We start from the raw sequence: 23,763 nt of genomic DNA on the forward strand, positions 1-23,763 counted from the left end.
ATAGTTACTAAGGGAAGGTTATTCACTGTTGATACCAAATACTTTTGAGTTTACAAATGCAAAAAGGTATAATTTAAGATTTCCTTGGTGTGTGACCTGCTGGGAAAACAAACAAGCATTTAACAAAAGTTGGGTGATATGCTGGCAGCACAGCAATAATTGAGGCTTTTTTTTTTTTTTAAATGCAGCATGTTTGAATTTTTCACCTTTACGCATGCAAGAGAAAATACTGAAAAAATGCAGAATCAGAGACAGAACTAATTAGAATCATAAAAATAAAAGTACTTTACATCAATTTAAAATTTCTTAATTCTTTATTGCATCAGACAATGAAAGGCACAGGAGAGTTCTCCTATCACTAACTGCTCACAGGTACACTAACATCTTGGTTAATGAAGTGAAATGCATTTCAAACAGAGGAGATACCTCGAAATGGTCAGATTCATTGGCATCATCCAAGTGTATTTTCTCTTCAAACAAAGTCAGTGGGTCTCTAATGAAGAGGTGAGCAACATGCTGGGCCAGGAGACGATCAATGCCTGTTGAGAGGTTACACCAGATTCACGTCAAAGCTGCAGGCTTCACTTATGTCCAGTAAGAAAACAGGACAGCTCCACAAGTTTGAAGACAGGGCATCTAGAAACTTAGGAAATGGCTGGTTTGTTCAGTGTCCATGTGTCACCCAGGGTTTTATCCTACAGACCCTGAGGAAGTGCCAGGGGTTTAATTTGCTATTCACACAATGCCTGGCAGGACACTGGTGTAGACCTAGAGACAGACTTCCAAAGTAAGTTCCTTTGCTAAAAGTCAAGATCTCCCAACTACCTTGGAATTTGAAACTTTAGAAGAAGCACTCTCATATAAAAGAGACCTCACACTAAAAGTAGAAACAAGACCAGAAGTCAGCAGAAAGTTCTAAAGAGTGCTGGAGAACTACAGACATACAATCAAATTTAGAGAAAAGGAGTGGCTGCTCACCTTCCTGCAGCAGTTGTTCGTAGATTTCTTTATCTATTGTCAAGTCGATGTCATTGTATTTCTCACCACACTCAGATAAGTAACTGTCTATCGAATCATAGCGAGATTTACTGATCCTATAGTTATTGTTCTTCAGTGGCTAAAATTGAAAAAAATACAAATGAATGCCATATAAAAATGCTCTGGAAATAAGATAATGCCCCAACTACCTCTATTAAATGCTTATTTTTTTATGTAATAATTATATATAAATGTCCACCCTTAAGATCCAGAAAAGTTAATTGGGAAAACTTAAAAAAAAAAAAAAAAGGAACTAATTTAAGTAGCTGTTCTCTGATAGGATTTAGATTTGTTTCATTTTATTTTTTTACAAAAAAGCAAATTGCCTTCATTCTTACTAGGCTAGGTACATAAATGCCAAGGTTGAAAACAAAATCCACGTACAACAAAGTCATTAAAATAATTTCTCCTTTTAAGTTTAATTCTTCTTAGGCCACATGTCCAACAATTTATGAACACTCACATGAAGACCAGAGCAGTGGTAGTACAGCCCCTGCTGAGAACATCAGAGGCACTTGAAGGGGCTCATTTAAAAATCCTGTCCAGGTCCCAGTTCTGGAGGTACTTGTTTATTAGATCTAAAATGGGCCTTGGTGTCTACATTTAAATGTTTCCACAGGTTGTTTTGATGCACACTCCAGGTTGGAGAGATACATCAATGTATGAATGGTACAGTCACCATTCAACATGCAAACAAGAGGCACTACCTATCCTTATTAGGCAAAGCTAACCCTTACATGGGGCAAAATAATCTTTGACAACAGATTCTGCAGCAGAAAGCATCATATACAAAGCACTCACGTAGTGACAAAAAGCCTTTTGGTAACAACAACCCATAGGCACTTCCTTCCAAAATATTGGGGGAGGGGGGGGGAAGCACCACTAAGTTTTAGAAAATGATGAAAAAGATTTCAACAAGATAAAAACTCCTCACCCAAACCAAATCATTTTCCCCATATTCACCCAAAAACAAACACCATGACACCAAAGATAGGTTTATAACTTGTGAATTTCCTACCACATGTGACTTAACTCACTCCAGATAAAAATTTAAGAAAGACTTCAACATTGTAAGTAGTTACAATAACCCCATTTAACTCGATTTAAAAAAAGGGTATTAAGGAAAATCACTCCCACCTCCAGTCCTCTCTCCTCCCGAGTTCTATCATCTACAGATGCAGAAATCACTCCCCAGCGACAATCAATGTCTGACACATAGCCTCGGTAAAAAGGAGACGCAGCGCTCAAAGCCATCTAAAAACAAACAAGAGTCAGCACCTGCAGATTCAGTGTCACTTACATGCTGAGAAAAGTACCTTGCAGTTATCTCTGGTCTAGAATCTGTTTGGGCAAGCCCTATAGTTCTACTCCTCTGACTGTGCCTGCTTTTTCATAATGAAAGACACAGAAGGGACTCAAGTCCCTGGATGGGATTCATTTAAATCATCCCCTCTGTCACGTGAGAATGGGAAGGATGGAAGAAGGTCTGCTCTGCTCAAACTTGACACGTTAACATGCAAGTCTCTTACTAGCAACAGTAAACTTCTACAGCTTTAAGTCTTAGTCCATTACACCTCTAAATACGTACTACTTATGTTCATTTCTGAATAAAGTCTTAATTGGACTTAAATAGCACATAGCAAATGTGGTGCAAGCACTCTCTACTAAGAGGTCTTTAAAATAAGAGGTCATTTCTACTTACAACAATTGGACAGATAGTGGCCAACTGATCATAAAGGGATCTGGCCTCAGATATGCTGCAGGCTTGGAACGTTACCTGTTTAAGAACAACAAGTGATTAATGACAAATCATCAACGTCCTCCCCTAGGAGCAAAGTCTAAGGAGGAGGATGGCTGGGGAGGAGAGAGGGCATGGTGTGCAATGGTCACTCCACGGCTAACGCTTAACACAGGAATTTTGTTGAAAAGTTGCCTTGGGCAAATTTTGTCAAAAAATGGCATTGGATCGTGTTCACAACTAACGTAAACAACCATTTCCTAAGTTAAATACAACTGAAATATCAGGAAAGGCAAGGAAGGCACTAAGTAAATAGTTCAGCAAGGCATCATCTCTTCTGCTGGCTCATTTCCCTCCACAGCATCCCATGCTCTTCAGTTAGTTCAAGAGGGAAACAAATTTTGGTTCAGAAGGATAGAGATACTTATGATGGGTTCCAAAGTTCACTGGTAGCCAAGTATAAGGAATAGCTTGGGACAGGGTGAGACTGGAGGAAGGTATAACAGTTAAAATACTGCAGATGAGAAGGATGTAACACAGGAGGGCTGTGGGAGGAGGTAAACTAAAGTCAAAGCAGCAGCCACTGGGGGTGACTAGGGTATAGAGAACGAAGGTGTGACTTAGGGTTTGGCTTGGGTGTTCCTGGGACGTGCAGTGAGTAGGGGCACCAGGACACGATGAGTGTACAAAGGAAAGGAGCAGATAAAGCAGCCCTTTGAGTGGCTGGGTCTCCAGGGCTGAAGTTCAGAAGGAAAAGTCTGAGATAGGAAAGTATTTAGGGAGTAGGCTCAGACAACATTCTGAAGATGGGCAGGATCACCCGGGAAGCCTGCACAAGAAGGTAAGTAGAACATTGTAGAGTTAGATCAAATCATTCTTTACTACAGATGTTCTAAAAACAATTACCCAAAAGAAACCAAAAAAGTGCTTCCTGCCTTGGGGTGGGGCAATGGAAGGGACTAGGAACACAAATCCTGGCTGTGTTAGCATATTGTATTAACCACAAACAGGGAACAGTTTTCATGTCCTCTGTTACTCAATAATGACATTTTGAACTTAGTGTTGGTGCAGGAAATAACTTAAGGGCTTAATCCCTGAAAGAGTAGCTGAGCTAACGTTTAGTATTATAATCTCAACCTGTTATTTCCCATAGCTTTAGCCAGGCCTCAAGTTTCCTTTTTTAAACAGAGAACTTCTGTAGGGAGACTCACCATCTACCTGCAGAATTATATTCATGTCAGTGTGGTAACTACAGACTATTTAGACAACTTGCTATAATTTCTGTTGCTGATTCAATGCTATATTTTAATTGAAATGTACTGGCAATTAACTAGCCATTACAAATTAATTCAACAGAGAGAAACTGTATCCTATACTTTAAGGAATAAGAACACCAAAGGTTAAGATAAGAGATTAACATTCTTCACCAAAACAAGGCAGTTTCTGCAAAGAGGTGGGAACTCAGAAATCCGCTTGTGCAAGGGTAAGGATAAAATGGAAAGAGGAAAGAGGGTGGGGGGAGGGGAGAGCATTAAGCCAAGTACTTACACACTTCTCTGCTGGGACACCGCCCCCCCGCCCCCACCCCCCAACCTAAAATGTAAGCTTCAGGAGGGCAGTGATCCATCTTGCTACGCTCTATTCCAAATGTGGAGAGTATCTGACACTGCCTTAGTGTTTAATAAATATTTATCAAATAATTAGCATATCTTGGAGAGAGGGAGCTAAAGAAGAGAACATAGGGGCAAAGATAAGTTTTATAAAATGGTGGTGAGATACTTGAAAAACAGTGATTCTACAGGCCAAAATCAGACAGATTAAGAATATCTCAATGTTCCCCAAGTGTTTTGACTGCTGAATTCTTTTGAACATGCACTTCTTAGAGTCTTTTTTTTTTAAATACTCTTAAGCATTTTAGCCTGTGTGTTGTTTTTAAATAGATACAATGTTAAGTGTTTTCTCTTTTTAATTTTTTTGATTGGCTTCCCGTAGATAGCCTAAGATATACAATTCACAGGCAAATCCTGGAAAAAAGTATGCTTATGAAAATTCACACCTGGAATTCCATAGTTAACAACAGTGAAGTAACTTAGTTATTTTAAATATATTTAGTAACTGGCTTCAGTGTTCTAGAGCTAATATATCTCCAAATAGGACAGGACTGTTGTTAATGGCTGGCAGTGTGGGGGGTGGGGAGTTTCTATACCTTAAAGTATGAATATATAAATTCTGGTGTCCTTTTAGGGTATATCTCATAAGAGAAACTGCGTTGCTAGGACACAGGGGGGGGAGAAAAAGGAAGTATGAAAAATAGATGTTAGAAATCTAAATGTCTAATCTAAAATTTACCTAGAATCCAGTTTGAAGCCACCTGATTTTCTTGGAGAAAACCTATCACAAGGTAACAAACTTACTAAATGATTCCTAAAAAAACGCCCCAAGAGTCAAGATTTGAGTGGAGTTATGTCACTTCTGGTTTTGTACAGTTAAGTTTTCCATTAACTTAAATTACTTTAAAACTTTTTCTGCTTCACTTTTACAAGCAGTTTCTAGTTCTCCACTTGAGAGACACAGGGTGTTTTTGTGGTGATGTGTAGAATTCATCTCATTTCCCACACACTTTACATGATCTGTGTGGATTTTTTTTTTTTTTAAAGATTTATTCATGAGAGACAGACAGAGACAGGCAGGCAGAGACACAGGCAGAGGGAAAAGCAGGCTCCCTCCAGGAGTCTGATGTGGGAACCAATCCTGGAATCACACCCTCAGTCAAAGGCAGACGCTTAACCATTGAGCCACCCAGACGTCCCTGTGTGGATCATTTTTTAGGTGGAATGTTCAAATTAGGGTCTTGGACGTGCTACTGAGAAAAAACAACTTAATTCTAAACCTATGACAAAGCTTAAATTTGGATGAAAAACTGTATCTACAGGTAATAATTTTTAACTACCCACCGTTAGAACACATTTATTTGTACAGTGTTTCAAGGGAAAGACTATCCCCCTTCAGAATGAAGTAACTGTGCTGTCCCTGGCAAGGTACCCTAGTTTAATATTAAACCAAGAAAAGGCAATCAGTACTCCCATTGCACTGATACAATTTTAAAGCCATGCACTGTAAGTTCTAGAGCTTGATGGTTCTTTTTAGAAAGATTTCTAATTAAGATAGGGAAGCAGATATGCAGGTAAAAGTCACTTTATGAAATGTGATCATTTGTAAGAAAACTTACTGGCCTGTTTGGAAGACGCACATTTTATACTGCCTATGTAAGTCAGGAAAACTAGAAAAAAAATTATGGTTATGTAAACACATTTTAGCATGGAAAAATCTGACCCTGGCATTCAATTTTCACTTTTATAGTTGTAAAAATAAGCACATCAGAGCTTTACGCCCAAGAAGGCATGTATCTAATGCTGTAGCTGTCTGGGGTGATGGAAATGCTGAGTTTTTTGGCCTCTGGGTTGGAGAGCAGGTAGTTGGGAGGTCCAGGGACTCACGTGGGGGGCCAAGCTTCACACCACTCCAGGCCTCTAAAGGACACCATTTCTAATCTTCTGAAGTAATCAGAAGTGGATACAATCTCCTTGGTCAATAACAAGTGGCCTCTCTTTTAATCTGAAATTTTCAATTTATACTTTATGCAACTTGTACTCTTTTTTTTTTTTGCAACTTGTACTCCTGTTCTCACATGACTTTAAGCAAATGAAAGGTTAAAACAAGCACTTCTGTTGAAACAACAACAGAAACAAAGTACGTATTGGCTTAGAGTCAGACCTAGACGGGAACTTAGTATAAACCTTCCAGTTAACTAAGGAGAAAATCAAGACAAAAAGAATTGAGGGGAGCTACCCAAATCCCAGAGGGGGGACAGCTGCAGCCTGAGCGCTTTACCCACTGCTGCCAGGTGGGTCCTGTGCCCACCCACCCAGATCCTAAGTGAGCTTGGGCACAATCCCTGCCTGGGACACCAGCCATCTGGTTAGATCCACAGAAAGTTTTAAGCAAGGAAAAGAGAAAGGCTGTACTACCTTCTGTGTGAGACTTAGCCGGGACAAGGCAAATATGAGCTGCTGAACATTTCTTTTCATACCACTAGATGGCCTTGCCTGAATATGAAAACTTAAAAGTCCAAACAATCCTTTCCTTGGATCACAAAGTCACTAGAGCACACCCAGAGTTCACTTTCAGAAACAGATCTGAATGTTACATGTTCTAGGCCTGTCCATCACTAGAAAGAACAGAGACAGATCATGGAATATCTCACACTGTAAGTGAATTAGTGACCATTTATCTTTGTACTGAACTGGAGATTCTGTGAATTTTCTATCAAGAGATAGTTACCAATGAATTTACTAAAATCACCAGTTTTCAGAAAGGCACACTTTGCTTTCATTTCAACCTGATTACAATGTGATTGTAAAAAAAATGCATGTTTATTTGAAAAGTAGCAAGTAGAAATGGATGAGGGTACTCTGCCTCTGTGTGTGATTGAAACAATACCTGAAGACAGCAATTGCCCATCCCAAATCCCATGGCATCCATGTAAATATGATCAGGCTTAGAAGCCTTGGCTGCCTCCTCATCCTCAGGAAACGTTTCTATAAACGGAGACGGTGTATTCTTGTCCTTAAATACTGTAGGATTAAATTAAAAAAAAAAAAAAAAAGACAAGGGTAAGATTTAAGGATTAAACAACAATTCCCCAGGTGCCTCTCCCACTCTACCACCTTGCTGTGGACTTACTTGGTACATTGATGACAACTTTTTCTCCTCTCCTATGTCGGATATTTCTTGTTAGGGTACTGAAACAGACAATCAAACGTCATAAATCAGTCATTTAAGAATTGCCATGTAAAAGAATTTGATCATATACAAGTAAATAGAATGAAATCCTACCTCAAACTAATTCTCTGAGGCAATCCTACAGAGTATTTATGTGGATCAAGATATTCTGAGGCAATTTTCTGTGAGAAGGCTTTGCATTTTTACCACTTCCTCTGCTGCTTGCTTCAGATTACCATTCTCTATTTTTTTAAAGATTTTATTTATTCACGAGACACAGATTGAGGCAGAAACACAGGCAGAGGGAGAAGCAGGCTCCATGCAGGGAGCCCAATGTGGGACTCGACCCCGGGACCCCAGGATCACCCCCCGGGCCAAAGGCAGGCGCTAAACCACTGAGCAACCCAGGGACCCCCTCTCTTCCCTTTTCAACCTTGGATACCCCAGTTCCCTGTAACTTCTCAAATCAAATCCCAGTTTCTGCCATGGTCTGGTCTCACCATCTATTTCTAACACTCCCCATGTCTACTTCAAAAACTTCAAGCTTTAATTTAATACTCCCTTTTCCTAGGCATCTCTGGAGCCCCAATACCTTGTTACTGTCCCCCTAAATCAGCAGCATTAAAACCCATTCTCTAGACCCAGTGTCTAATCCAGAAGCCAACAGGCACACTGTGGCTGCTGTGCACTTAAAATGGGGCTAATCTTAATTAAAATATGCTGTGAGGATAATATATACACCAGATTTTGAAGGCTATAAAATACAAAAATAAAATGCCCTACCACTAATTTTAAAATATTAACCACATGTTGAAATAATTTTGGATAAATTGGACTTAAATTTTGTAATATGTTCCTTAATCCATCTTTACGTTTTTTTTTTTTAATTTTTTTTTTTTTTTTAATTTATGATAGTCACACAGAGAGAGAGAGAGAGGCAGAGACATAGGCAGAGGGAGAAGCAGGCTCCATGCACCGGGAGCCCGATGTGGGATTCGATCCCGGGTCTCCAGGATCACGCCCTGGGCCAAAGGCAGGCGCTAAACCGCTGCGCCACCCAGGGATCCCATGTGACTGTTAGAAAATTTATTTTTTATTTTTTTCCATATCATTATTTTTAATGTCCAACGTTTATAATATGAGGGCCGGGGCTTTCTCCTCAACTCAAGTTTATAAATTTTCAATTGGCTTGTGAGGCCAATAGGGATACTACCTCTTGTCTAATTTGGTTTCTGGGAAGACTTCATTCAGGTCCTCAATAGTCATCTGATCAAATGAATTATGTTCTTCATCTTCTCCAGCTCTTTTTCATATTCTTCAATCCTGGCCTTTGAGAGGAACAAAAACTCAGCACAGCTTTTCACATCTTCTTTTTCCTCAGCATCCACCTGGACAGTGTTTTTATCCTCTGGCACAGGAACCTTCAGGGCATTAAACTTCTTCTCAAAGTCATCTACCAAGACAGCCTTTGCCACATTGGCCTCGTAGTAAGCCCAGTCGATAGCAGGTGGTTTCTCAGGAAGAGCAGCCAACCTGGAGGTAAGCATCTCATTCCAGGATTTCAGGGAGTTGGCAATGGCCTTCTGGTTTCGGGGTATGATCTCCCCAAAAGCTACCCAGTCAATGGTTTTTAGAGCAAGTTTTCGCCCAGCCATCTTGAGATCCTTCACCGACCCTGGTGGCCCACAGTCCCGACTGTTAGAAAATTTAAAACTGTATCTGGGGGTGGGGTGACATGTTCCTAGTGGATAATGGTGATGTTGACTCAGCTAGCAGACCACCTCTTTCACATGCCTGCTGGGATCCCCTCAGTCAGAAGCATCCTTTCTCCAAGGAGGGTCTCTGGTGCATCTACCTTTTGGCATCCAGCATAATCTTAGCTTTTCTTACAGCTGAATCTATTTCCCCCTTGACACATTATAACATTTGAAGTTGGGAACTACACCTATAAATCTGTTTCCCTCCAAAGACTGCATTTAGCAGGTGTGCAGACCTGTTAAAGGAATGAACACTGACAAGTCCCAAAGTCTCCACCTGCAGGTCAGGAGCCTAGGTTTAGGATGACAGAGGAGACTCAAGATACAAAAAGCAAGATCAGACTGGTGTGGGCCATGACGCCACTTTAAAACCCAGGAATGAAACTGCAAACTCAGAACTAGAAGTCAATAGAACAGAAGGTAAAGAGCTGTACATATATTTTTTTTTTCATATTTTGTTATGAAGGTTTATTGAGTGGGATGAGATCACTTAGAGAAGGGGAGAAAAAGTAGGAATGACGAAGAGAAAACTTCCCCAAATAGGTGTTTATAGAACTAGGGCTGAAAATTCTATACACTAAAGACAACAGCAGCTAAACCAATGACTTTAAGATGACTTGTAAGATGGGCATGTCGAGCTGGGCTCTAATAAGCCCCAATCAAGCAGTCACATGTATATATCCTGCTGGCTTCTCTGGTTAATTACAAAAGAAGCCTAAATTCTGTAAGTGCTCAATGAGAATTCTGAGAAGGAGCACCTTACTTTCAGCAGGCAGGGCTAAGAGTGAGGGACATCTACATTTAAATGCAGAGTCATACTCACCTGAAGCGGGGGTGCTTGTTTATGGCTTCATCAGGAAAGAAGAGGGACTTGGAAGCTCCTCCTTCAACTGGATTGGGTTTGAATTCTGGCAGCGTGAACCCAGGACAGCCTAATCTACAACAAATTGAAGAACTAAGTAGGTAGGATTTATTTTCAAAAGTTAATTATGTCTTGCCATCACTCCACCTGTTTAGAGCCACCCATGCCTGTCTGGTTTCCCCCCTACAGGGAATCTAGCACATGACTTCTGTGTCAATACTGTGCTTTACAAACTCCCCCTTGTACTTGGGTCTTCCTCACCAACATCTTTTGTGATTGCTGCCCATTAGTGACTATCAGAGACCCTCCATCCACTCGGGATCTTCAGAGTGCTTCTTCATGTCCTATCCATCTCGATTTAATAGCAAGGATCAACAGCACAGAAGTCCCTCAGCTGGGTCACATCAATTGTCATAGGTTACAGGTTCCCCCTACACAGCATCTGACGGTCTTCCTTTACTAGCTTTCATCTCTTTTGACCCCTGCACACCCCTACTGCCCTCAACCTGTTGATAAGCTTTATTCATATAGTGAAGGGCTTTCCTGCCTTTTGCCTTTACAGGTCACCTCAGGAATCCTTCAATTACGTTGTGTCTCTAACAGGTGTCCCTGTCTACCCGAGATCTCCCTCTGACGTCCGACACCCAACTCTATTATCTTACTTGACCAAATGATGAGCTTTAATTCCAACACAGAAAAAGGAAGCTCTGTATTTTTCCTTAAATGTAAAGCTCAAATTCCACATCCAGCACTTCAAATTAAGAATTTTAAAGTCATTGTTAAGTGTGCTGTGAGAGAGGACGAAGACCTACAAAGTTCATGAATGCAAAACAAGGGAGGCTCTTGTCAGGGCTTTAGGTCAGTGGTAGGAAACTTTTGGCTTAAGAGCCAAGACTACCCATGCCTTATGTTCAGCCCCTACCTTTTATAAAATAAAGTGCCTATTGGCTGCCCATATCCGCCTTGTGAACAACAACGGAATTTGCTGATCTTATCTGGAAAACAGTTTCCAGCTATAATGAGGGTTCCTAAGAATTCTTGCAGCTGTGTGCATTATTTACTATGAGCCTGCAAACTTAGGGGAAGTCCTGTAGAGTGGCAAACTTTGATCTTGGGAATTTTGAGCCAACCAGAATTAAACTGAATGGAAGGAAAAACAAAAGGTGTTTGGCAGGACAAAGTAATCAGAACTCAGATCCTCAGATTTTTACAGTACTGCTTATTTTCCAGACCAGCAGCATCCAACAAAACCTTCTGCAACAATGGGAATGTTTCATGTCTACCCTGTCCAAAACCAGTGTGTCCAATACATGCGGCTAGTGAGCACTTGAATTGAGGCTAGTGACTGAGGAACTAAAATTTCCACTTAAGTTTGATTAATTTAAATTTAGATATTCACTTGGCCACTGTTTTGCATTACAGCTCCATGATAGTTTGGCCTCTTTATAGAGGCTAAATAAATTATAGTTTATACTTAAGAAACCAAGTACTCCTTTCTCTCTTGACCCCAAATCAAAACTTTCCTTATCATTTACTGCTGCTAGAAGGTGAGGCTTCTCCAACTGAATTATTTTGTTTACAAGTCCAAAAATACCCTCCCATCAAAAAATATATATATATTTTTAATTTTTTAGAATAAATTTACTCCTCTGTCTCAACTCACCCTTTATATTAATTCCTACTGCTTTTAGGATAGCAACTTAAATTCTTGGTTAACGTGATCTGGCCCACCAACTACTTGCCCAGCGTCCCCTTCCCCAGCTTCCGTTTCCTTCTCAGCATCCTGGTCCCACTGGCCAGTCTTCTTCCGGTTCTCATGAAGCTCCACACTCTCCTCATTCATCCTGGAATGACTGCCACTCTGTCTCCTCTCCGTAAGCTGTCCCTCTCCTCCTCCCTCTTAGTCAATTCCTACCAGGGCTCTGTACATCAATCATCCTCCCCACCTTGCAGAATCCACCTGACAACCATGTCCCACTCTCTGCTCCACATCTCTTCCTCACAGCACTTCCTCAACTTTGTATCACCTGGATCTGTGGGTATCTAATCACTCAGTCTCCACATACGCAAAGACGGTGCCTGTTTGCATTCAATGTGGGGCTGCGTCCCCACATTGCATGGATCTGGCATGGAGCAGGCACTCCAGTAACTGAGTGAATGGCAGAGTCACGATTTCTTTTTACCTCCTCCTTAAAACACTAGGGCAAAGGACTATGCCAATTCTCTTCCAAGCAAACCTGTCCACCCTCATCCAGCTGGGGTTTTTCTTCTGGCAGGGGAGAAGAGTGACCTGCATAATGGAATGAAGGAATCACAGAAAATAAGAGCTCTATCTCTAAATGTTTGAGTTGTTTAAGTAGGGTTTCAACTATTTAGATGTTACACTGAAGATTTTTAAAAAGAAAATTCCAAGTGTCCTTCCAAAACCAGCAATAGGACTCTGAATGCCTGTGTTCATTATGGACATTTAACAGAAAAAAAAATAGGGCATCAAAATAGTTCTAAATGTTTCAGTCTATGGATATCAATCCCCAAAGGTCTTCTGAACCTTGAGGAAGTAAGCATACTTTGCCACAATGATAGACATCTAGCACAGATAAAGCAGATTTACAATTTGGTAGAATTGCATTTGTGTGCAGAGCTACTAATGTATAGTTGTATGATATTTATGTACCTCATTCTAAACTAAGAGCATAGCTTCACTATTTAAGGTTTACTTTGTATTTACTTTTATAAACTTTCAGCTATGACTAGATTTGATAACAAACTGTAAATTTCCGTTTCAACCCAAGACTCAAACATGGCCTAATGACGACCCCCCCGCCCCCTTCATAGTTAGGATGTATCAGTTGCAGACTGGGAGCACTGATACCAGCCCTCTATCACGTGACCCTCCAATCAGCTACCAATACCACCATTCACCAGTGGGGAAAGAGGCATGGGGAAGCAACTCTGAGAGTCAGAGAAGAGCACCTGATAATCATCAGACTCAGCTCCTCCTTACAGGGTCAGAAGTGCTTGGCAGATCCACTGCTCCCTCCACCCCAGGCTGGGGTGGATGCTGCCACAATGCTAGCAGTCATGGTGGTCCTTACGGTCTTGTCCACTGAGGCCAGATGAATGCTCTCACCACAGTGTTCCCCATCCCACCCCCCACCACCTCCTGCTGAAACTGGCACATGATTTTTGTCTGCAGCTCTAACGTTACAGATTCCATCCAACACAGCATGAAGTATGAACTGTCCATGAAGTATGAGAACTAAATGCTTGGGTCATGATCTGCTCTTTATATAACCCAAAGCTCTGAACTATCTGCTGGGGCATGTTAATATAGAAACTAACCTGGGAAATGAAGTTATTGTACAGAGAGCCTGATTTTCTCCTAATAGAGAAGTTGCTTCCTTCCGGCGTTTCCTCATGTTGTCTTCGACTGTGTTGAACTCAGACATGGTTCCACCGTATGGCTGTCCAGGTGTGCCTTCAATCATGTAACTGCCATACTCTGGTCTCCACAGGGTAGGATGGCTACAGTGGAGGAGACAATTCCAGTCCATCATATTTTGCTGCTGTCTAGCTGTCTACTCAATTTTTAGAAGTCTTTAAAAAGTCACTTCAAAAAATTTAAACACCATTCCATATAAATGATGCTAAGAACTCCTTTACAGTTCCCAAAGGCTGGTAATTCTCCAGAGCTCTTCAACTGTGAGAGGGTTAGGAGTACAGGGTGCAAAATATTTGTAAGCAACTGAAAACCACACCGAGGGAACTCATTGTTCAAGACAAAGCTAGTTCACTTTGTGAGAAGGGAGAAGAGGCCAAAAGGGCTCTTTCAGTTCATACTGCTGGGCCTCCAAATCCAAATGCTGCCTTCCAAAACTGAGGGAATAGAAAGATGGAACTGGAAAGTACCTTTATCTCTTTGTCTACTTTAAAAGAAATCTTTCAAAAATCCTGCTAGCCCAACAAACTCACTTGCAAGTTTTATCTGCAACCATGGTTTGGGATCTCAAAAACACTTTGTCCATGTTTTTTTTTATTTTTTTATTTTATTTTTTTTAAACATTTAGTAGTAAGCAGGCTTTATACTGAGTTTATAGTTCTAAGTGCTTAAATACATTAGTGTATTTAAAATGTCAACATCCTACACTGGAGGCATTATTATCCCCATTTTACAGATGAGAAAACAGGCACAGGGAAGCTAACTTGCCCACAGTTATACCCAGCTATGAAGTAGGGGGACCAGAGCCTGTGCTCTCAGCCACAATGCCATCCAGCCTCCTATACATCTGAGCAAAGATTCTATTTCAGTAGTTCAAGCAGGTTCAGAAACACTAAGACAACCCTCTGATATAGCAGCTTACTTTGGGTTTGTCCTTTCCCCCTTTTCTTGTAGAGTTTCAAGAACTTCCTCTCCAGACAGGACCAACCGGACTTTTTTATTTTCATGATCAAAAGACACCAACATGTACTCCACCTATTGAAAGTAAAAGAAAGATTAACCTTCCAGACCATGTTCAGTGCAACCTTCAAGAGAAGGCAGGGAAATGTGAAGGTTGGAAAGGACCCACAAAACTCAAGAAAGTACATTTGCTCACACTACATGGCACACAATGAGTGTTCTTTTGCATAACAGGAAATACGGGAGAAAATGATCAGTCAATAGTGCCACTGTTTGAGGACCAGAACTTCTTTCCTTAATTACTTTTTCCTCCTGCTCTCACTTAATATCCCAAAGTCAAGATGCCTATTTTGACAGACTGAAATACTTTTGAAGTACAAAGCTAAAATTCTGTACACTACAATTAGAAAAAGAAGTTGCACTTAAAATTTATTTCCTCAAATGGCTTACTGTAAGTTTATGAAAGTGGTTAACTGGGAATATTGTCATAATAGATTATTGTTTTTTACTGGTGGGATATTAAATCCCATTAAAAGTCTCCCTGGTGGAGAGTTAAATCATAATCATAAACACACCAGTATGGAGAAGTTATTTTAGGAGTTTCAACAATTTAATTTTGGTTTTTCAAAAGTAACTTAAGACAACTTCCCCACTCTGAAACCATATACAATTTACAATGCTGGGTGCACTAGTGCATTTGTAACAATACCTGGTGGAATTCTGATAAATATCAGGAGTTAAATACAAAAGTAAGACTTTTTCTGGACAAAGTACAAATAGAGCCTGCTTTTTGTTTTCCCTGAAATCACATGCTTTAAATCATGATAGTTGGTGTAAATAATGAAGACTATGAATCACAATTTATGGCTGAAATAAAACATCCATACATAAGTGAAAAGGTATGGAATCAGATCATTCAGGCAAACACTTTAGAGTACCCTTCGGAGAAGATACTGAGACAGAAGAGGAAAGGTGATAACCCGGTGCCCCATAAGGCAGATCAGTTAGCAGAAGTATTTTGTTTGGCTTAAAAAAAAAAAAAAAATCTAGTATCTATCTGACATTTTACATGCAAATCCAGATTAGAGCCTTATAAATAAATACCCAGAAGCCCAATCCTACTGGGTAGGGTATGAGCTGCTCTCCTCTAAGAGGAAGTGGTCTGGTCTGCAGTGACCTATTTCTTACTTATGTGCACCTGCCTAGTCTTGGAAGGCATTTCAGTCAGCCATCCATTACCAGACACAGTAATGTTCAACAAGAGGCTGTTTTGCACCTTAGCTAAGAAATGTGATTATAAAGGGGAAAAGTGGGGCACCTGGGTGGAGCTCAGTTCACAATCCCAGCATCTTGAGATTGAGCCCCATACCAGGCTCCCTGCTCTGAGGGGAGCCTGCTTCTCCCTCTGCCTGCCATTCCCCTCAAGCCCCCACTTATGCTCACTTTCTGTAAAATAGAACTTTTAAAAATTTAAAAATAGTAACCGTAGGAAATTGCCTGCTAGGTTTAAACAACAAAAATGGAACTTTCAACTAACTTTTATCAGTTGTTATGGACTGAATGTTTGTGCCCCACTCTCCCAAATTTGTATGCTGAAGCTCTTATTCCCCAATAGGGTGGGATTAGTGCCCTTATAAGAAGAAATGAAAAAGATGATCTCTCTTCCCACCGTGTGAGGACACAGCAAGAAGGCAGCCATTTCTAAGCCAGGAAGAGGGCCCTTATCTGGAAATAAGTATCTCACCACCTTTGACCTTGAACTTCCCAACCTCCAGATCCACGAGGTCTAGTTGTCTGTTGTTTAAGCCACCTAGTCTGTGGTATATGTTATAGCAGACTGAACTTAGATAGCTGTCTTACTGATGAGTTTAAGTTCCCACTCTTGCTCTTCTATTAGAATTTTTCAGTTCAAGAAATAGGTAAAGACTACTTGGTTAGCTACATGAACCAGAAATGGGATATAGTAGTGCATTTGTACAATCACTCAATGTCAAATGCCTGAAAACTGTGGGCTGTAGAATCTGGAATTGCTCCTAAATTTAACTACAGTTTTTCAGATAGCTTCTCCATCCAGAGCTAAGACTCCTGAATAGCTAAGAGCTGATGGAAAAGGAAACTTTATTGAGTCTCAGGATGGATATATAAAAATATCCTAAGAAACAAGTTTACTTTTAAATAAGCATGAGAAAGGGTATGCTGTGAATTTTCAATATATGGATCCTAATTCTCAATTCCATCATTCGAAGTAGGCATGATCACCTATTTTACAGACGTGCAAAGCTGTTCCAAGAGGCTGAGTAAGCCACCCAAGGCCACAAGTGTCAGGGCAAGGATGGGAGCCTAGTCTGCCTGGCCTCAAGGCACAGCACACCTCGCTGCTAGAGGATGCCAATCTTCATGAGTAGTGTGATAAGCTTTTAAAAAAATCATTATAAGCTACATGAGGCAGGGATAGGATATGATACTGGCTGAAAAATCTCATAAATTGATTATGCCTCCATTTATTGAAGTGGACCTGACATCATAGAAGCTGAGACACAGCAGTTACAGTTACAAATTTAAACAGATGCCTTAAAAATAAATAAGTAAACAGATGTCTTAGCCTATCTCTTTGGCCCAGGACAGAGCTTCTGGTTCTATGACACCTTGCTAACTTTCTCAGGAGCAATCTTTCTACTTCAGTATTTCCTCTAATCACCAGCTCCCAACACATCTGCAGGGCATCATCAATTATCTGCATTATCTTCCTAACCAGATAGCATGTTTCCTGCAAGACAAAGAGATACTTCCTAGCTTACCGGGTTCCCATTATTTATCTGATCAAAATGAGCAAGATTTCTTTTACCACTTATATAAATTAGAGTGTAATAACTCTGGTTGGTTTTCTAGTTTTGAAATAATTGAAACCCTTAGTTTTCAAAGTCATTCTGAGGCCACGCGTTGGAAGGATGAGAAGGGCAGACAGAAGAAGCTCAAACTCAGCCTGAGTTTTAAATATCAGCCAAACAGATGACATTTAAAGTGTTTATAAACCAAACTCTCCTTAATTAAAAAATAATCACCCATGATCTCATTAAGCAAATGAAACAAACATCAGAATATTTACCCAAAGAGACAAAAACCATAAATGTGGGACTTACTTTTGGATAAAATGAAAGTTCAGTTAGAAGCCTTAAGAACTCCCTGAGCAGGCAGCCTGGGTGGCTCAGAGGTTTAGCACCGCCTTCAGCCCAGGGTGTGATCCTGGGGACCTGGGATTGAGGCTCCCTGCATGAAGCCTGCTTCTCCCTCTGCCTGTGCCTTTGCCTGTCTCTCTCATGATAAATAAATTAAAAAAACAAAAAACAAAAAACAAAAAAACCTTCCTGAGCATTTTTCAGACTCAAATGTAAGGTGTTCTGAAGTAATCATCCCTCACAGCCACTGATTTTTCTGCCTCTGTGCTCAGGATGATTCTTTTAGCTCTTGGCTTTTTTGTTATCTTTTTAAACCCTTCCCCCCACCCGCCTCAATTCATTAATGTTTATTTCTAATTCTAGATCACACAGGCATTAAAAAAAAAAAAAAAAAAATCAACTCAGTCTTTCCTAACATGGCCAAACTAGAGCCAACATGGTGTTTGGTTCAGTGAACTGGCTACTAAGTGATAATAAAGTGACACATTAAGACAATGCTTTCCCCATGTAGAATACCTAAAGCCACAGTGTTTTTTTTTTTTTTTAATCATATATGGATATTCTCCCCATCTTAAACTTCCTTTTTTGCATCCAAAGGATGAGAGGAAAAAAAAAAAAAAAGGATATAGAGGCCCTTCTGAACACAACAGATTTCAAGGATTAAACCATACCAGCTTCCTAACTTCAAATAGTATGCGAGCCATGTATTCAGAGTTACAGCCACATCTATGTAGGCTGCACACACACACAAACCTGAAGGTATTATAAGCAGACTGCAGAGTGACTACTTCAAATCTGCATAATCAGTATAGTATTTGGAAGTAGCAAAAATAGCCACTGGGCTCTCTTCTTGGTACATAGATTTCAACTCCCTAAATGTAACTTAGGGACACTGCTATATGGTACCCCCATCAGTTATCTTTTTAAATGGGGGGGGGGGGGGAGACAACAGACACAATAAAAATAACTGGCCACTGTGAGAGACCCTCATTTTAAAATGTGTACTACTTTTTCTATAAATAATTCAGAAATATAATTAGATTTCATTGCTAATAAGGCTAAATTCTATCCCACTAGGGTAAAAAGCCACTAATATCTTGGAGCTGTTGAATCAAAGACAAAGGCCCATTCAAAAGACTATTATGTAGGCTATGTGTTATATAGTGCTGCTAGGAACAGCCTGAACACAATCTACTAGTCATTCAGTGCAGGTTTACACAAGCATGAGGTACTTTATGTTCACCTGAAATTAGCCCAATAAAAGTAAAGCATCTTAATTGAGGGTGATGTAAGTACTCAGGACAATGCTGAATAGTAGACTGTGAAATACTCATGGCATCAGAATTCAAGATAACAAGAGTAACCATTAATGTCAAAATAAATTTTTCAGGATTTATGTTGTCTTTAAATGGCATTTACCACTAGTTGAAAATAAATTTCCTTTGTACTTTTTTTTTTTTTTTTTTAATACTCTCCCATGAAGGTAAGAGTTTCAAGGAGCTTAGAATTTGAGGAAAGTGGGACACCTGGGCGGCTCAGCGGTTGAGCACTTGCCTTTGGCTCAGGGTGTGATCCCAGGATCCAGGATCGACTCCCACTTCGGGCTCCTTGTGAGGAGCCTGCTTCTGGTTCTGCCTGTGTCTCTGCCTCTCTCTCTCATGAATAAATAAAATCTTAAAGAATTTGAGGAAAGGTTAGACATTTTATAAAATACAAATGAATGTTTACATTTCTACTCCCTGGAGGTAAAAATGGTACTTAATTAGGCAAGTAATATAGTTCTATAGGGCTCAGAAGCAGTTATAGGCAGTTCTCTATTTAGGGAGATTATACTTTGAGAAATTCTTTTCTTTCCAGCCATCCCACCGAAATTCAAAATTTGGGGCTCTGGGCCAGCTCCTCTGCTCCACTGTTGGCATTTTTCCAGTGGCCCAAGCAGTAGTCTTGACTCCTGCTAGAACTACCTGTTGCTTCTCAAAGACCCAGTTTTTCCCTTCACACTAACTCTAAGTCTACAGTTACTTGAGGGTTAAGGTTCTAGTTAGAGTTCATGGCCAATCAGTACCAAAACCCATGGTCTTGCTCTCCGCCCTTACTCCTCTGCCCTTTCATCCACTCAGTGAGGCCCAGTGTTGGGTGGGTGCTGGCAATCTGGTGAAGAGTCACACAGGTGTGGCTCCTGTTCTCAAGCTTCCATTGCTGTTAGAGTCACTGCCAACAACACAATAGAGCAAAATGATCTGGGTGAGTGCTCCAGATGACCAAGTGGAGCTGTGCATATGTAATAGGAGGAAGTGACCCAGTCTAGGGGATCAGAAGTCTTTCTGGAGGAAAGGGACAGGCCAATGGGAAGTGTCTACTATGTTTCAACTCCTCAGAGGATTCCTGTGCTTTCCCCAACCACCATTCTGACTGCAGGATAATCACATGTCTGGCTGGTCAGAGATGCAGATAAACTGAGCTCACCCCATAGAGATCACACCACAACAGTCCTTCTCTAGATTAGAAGCTGTCTTAAAGCTAGTGGCCATGCCTTCTGTCCAGAAGACTGTTTTATTACATGGCAAAATACAAATGACCAATATTTTTGGGCACTGTCAACCACCCAGCTGGATGGCATTCATTTCCTTACCTAGCATGATACCCAAACTTAGAGCACCCAAAGAGGTGCTAGCTGCAGTGATGTTTATTTTTGTAAGCACCTGTACTTCAATAGGGAAGACCCAAATGATGAGACCAAAAGAGCTGTGCTTGATAGTGAATCAACGTGAACAAGAAGTTCTAATACAAACATAATGAAACTTCATGTGGCTCAGAATTTAAGGTGGACTCCCAGGTTAGACACATCTAATGGCATTGCCAACATCAAATCCACTGTTTTATGTGGTAATGTCTGAGCACTTTTGGTAGACTACTAACTACAAAGTACAAACTGTAACACACATGCTTTTGTATAGCTATGTATGTGGTGATGTTTTAAACTGCTGATATATAAAACTGCCCTATGTTCCCCCAAATACTTTAGTAGTTTAGTCTAAAGCTGTATCAAATTCTTATAATATTTTATGTATTTTGACTTTCTCTCCTACTATGAAAGGTCATTTCATATCACCAAATTACACAGGGAGTGCTCTGGGGAAGTTTACACTTTTAGAAACCAAAATAAATGTGGCCTTGCCCTGACCTGGTCTTCTGTTACTTCAGCTTACAGAGCAGGCTGATTTTTATTTATAATAGGTTAATCTCAATTTTAACAATACATAACATCAGTGAATTTCCTGTATGATTCCGTGAAGTAACTTCCTTGAATCATGATCTTGGCCCACACAGAGAAAAAATTTTCACATGCCAAGATTAGTAATATGAAGCCTAAGTGAAAAAATTTAAGACTTTAAAAGGAGGAAAGAAAATAGGAGCTACAGGGAAAATGAGAAACAATGACACCTTTCACTAAAGAAAAAACCTCACATTGTCTGTTCTAGTAGATACTAATCACATGTGACTATTCAGATTTAGATTTAACTAAAATTAAAAATCCAGTTCCCAAGTCCCACTAGGCACTTGGATTAGTGGCTACAACCTACCAAGTAGAGCAAATATTTCTATTACTACAGAGAGTGTGTTGGACCACACCGGACTAAAACCCGGAAGAAACCACAACGCTAGAATTGTACCTGGGTATATTAATTACATAGGAAATCCTTGAAAGTAAATCTGCTTTCACGTGCTATTAATAGCATGAGACCTCTATTTTTTGGGCCCCTGAATCTACATTCAGATTTTTTTTTCTTTAGCCATATCACTACACTTTAAGCGTGTCAATTTTAATGTTCTGATGGTTATAAAGACCATGTTAAGGCATTCCTACTTTCTTTCTAATCAAATCTAGCAGAACCCAACCAGTCTTCTCACATAAATTAACCACACAAAAGGTAGTTCCACCAAGTAGAATTACCAGTGGTAACTACGGCCACCAATTTAACACAGGCATTCAGCAATTAAAACCATCCTAAACCTAAACCAAAACACAATTCCTCCTGAACAATATTGCAAATATAGTTTTTATTTACCTCAGAACATCTGTACTTTAGTTCTATCACTTCTGGGTTCTAAGGACAAGTGAATTCTTTGGCTCTTTTCTGTGAACATATTCCTCTGCCAGGGTCCTGGTCACCATGTGGCTGACAAAAAAGGAAGTATCCTGGTCCCCATCCAGATAGAGGCTGCTTTGGACCAACTGCTTTGCAGTGCTCAGTGTTGGAGGTCTGCATCAAGAACCTCAGAGGTGGCTTCTACTAGGTGTGACTGAGCTTTGGGTTAGCAGGGGGCCAGCTGTTGCTGGAGAGAACACCCACTCTCCACGGTGGTACACAGAGCTCTGCCTGAATGCACTCAGAGCTGGGAAAGCAAGAGAACAAGCACATTCCTTTAATGTATGTTTATAAGTTAGGTTGGCCTAAATTCAAGGACTGCCTGAGAAACAGGGAGAAATTTGGCATTTTAGTTTTTAGGAATTAGGGGTAGACTAACCCACCAAACAAAGAGGTTTTAAAAAATCATGCTTTCTAAAGAGACTAAATGAGAGCCAATGCTAAAACAGAGAAATTCCACTTCCAAAGCAACGACTATTGTGCCCAGAAGGCCACCCTGTTCCTCCCTCCCACAAGGCAGGGGCAGGATGGGGGTCAGGGATTCAACACCTCTGGTTTAAGGTTCTATTCCACCATCAAAAGAATCTGAGCAGATACTCTTTCATAGTCAGGTCTCATAGAGGTAGCATCAGGGCTCCTCCTTAGGAGTGACACCTGGAGTTTGGGCAGATCCCACTGAGAGAGCAATTCTAACCTTAATTCGGGAGGTGGAAAGATGGGAGACTCCTGTTAATATAAACCTCTTTCCTGCCATATTTGAAGTTCATGTTAAAGAGGTAAGTCAAAGCTCCGGATTCTGGCCCACTACCTGCTGCCCTGGGCCGAGCCTGGCATAGACTGCATAACTATCAAGTGAGGTCAGCCTGATTTTCTAGAAAAGGCTCATCCATGTCTGCCTTTTCACAGGGCTCCACTGCCAGCAGAAGATTAGCTGGGAAGGCTGCGGTCACATTACTAAACCTGTTAGCATGTGTCCTGCAGACCGAGAAGTTCACCAAGCATAGTCAGTATTTTAGTTTTGAAAGGATGTTGGCATTTCAACTAGAAGGGAATCACAGTCCATCTGGTAACGATAAATACTTAAGCATCTGTGGCTCTGAGACATTTATATTTTCACTCAAACAAAAAGCCTACTTCCTTTATCATGAACATATCTTCCTCTTTCTTTCCACCTTCAACCTCATCCTGGGCTGGAGCCCATGGAAACTGTTGCAGAGCGCTTTCCCTCCTGCTTTTTTGGGAGCCGGTGCATGGGGGGAGGGGGAGGGCAGGCTTTGGAGTCTATCAGTTTCTGGGAAGGAGCACATATAACTACATGTCAACTGCCTAAAACAGTAAGTACACAGCACCACTCAGATGCTTTTGGCTATCATTTTCTAGTCCGTGGGCAGGAGTAAGTTTACTGAGGCAGAATAGGGTCTTTGAGGTGTTTTCCAAATGCTACTTACAAACCCTGTAGTGGGCTGAAGTAGGCTGTAATCAACATTACATTAAAAATTTTGAAATAGAGAATACCAGAATGTGTCACTCATGGGAAAGGCAGTAGCATTTCACCAAAATATTTCATTTGGCATTTGTTCCAGGTACTACTGGTCTCCATCAAAAGTGAAAGCTTGTAGGACAGACCACTACCTAATTCTGCCATTGAGTGGTCTTGGGTTCCTGCACCAAGCAGATCTACTCAATCCCCTCCCTTGAAACTTTCAAGTGGCTCACACTGAGCAAAAAAATCCAACACCCATCACCAAGAGCATTAGGGTCAGTCTTCAGCAATGCTGCCTCCTTTTTAAACCTCCCTTTTCCCCACCATGTTGTGGCCATGCTTCCATTTATTTCTCTAACAACCAAGAGAGGGCCTTG

At 40.6% G+C, this 23,763-nt stretch overlaps 1 protein-coding gene across 1 annotated transcript in view; it reads right to left on the reverse strand.

The window, feature by feature from the left end:
- The window catches only part of GCLC (glutamate-cysteine ligase catalytic subunit), a 48,938-nt gene that overhangs the window by 12,384 nt on the left and 12,791 nt on the right, over positions 1-23,763 (reverse strand). The window contains exons 2-10 of the mRNA XM_038554326.1: positions 14,539-14,651; positions 13,520-13,702; positions 10,139-10,252; positions 7,520-7,578; positions 7,277-7,410; positions 2,741-2,815; positions 2,176-2,292; positions 979-1,117; positions 427-539 (exon numbers count right to left, since the gene is read on the reverse strand). Of these exons, the coding sequence (XP_038410254.1) occupies positions 427-539; positions 979-1,117; positions 2,176-2,292; positions 2,741-2,815; positions 7,277-7,410; positions 7,520-7,578; positions 10,139-10,252; positions 13,520-13,702; positions 14,539-14,651 (1,047 nt within the window). The remainder of the gene's footprint in view (positions 1-426; positions 540-978; positions 1,118-2,175; positions 2,293-2,740; positions 2,816-7,276; positions 7,411-7,519; positions 7,579-10,138; positions 10,253-13,519; positions 13,703-14,538; positions 14,652-23,763) is intronic.

Source organism: Canis lupus, chromosome 12, assembly GCF_011100685.1.
Source record: "Canis lupus familiaris isolate Mischka breed German Shepherd chromosome 12, alternate assembly UU_Cfam_GSD_1.0, whole genome shotgun sequence".
Taxonomy (NCBI): domain Eukaryota; kingdom Metazoa; phylum Chordata; class Mammalia; order Carnivora; family Canidae; genus Canis; species Canis lupus.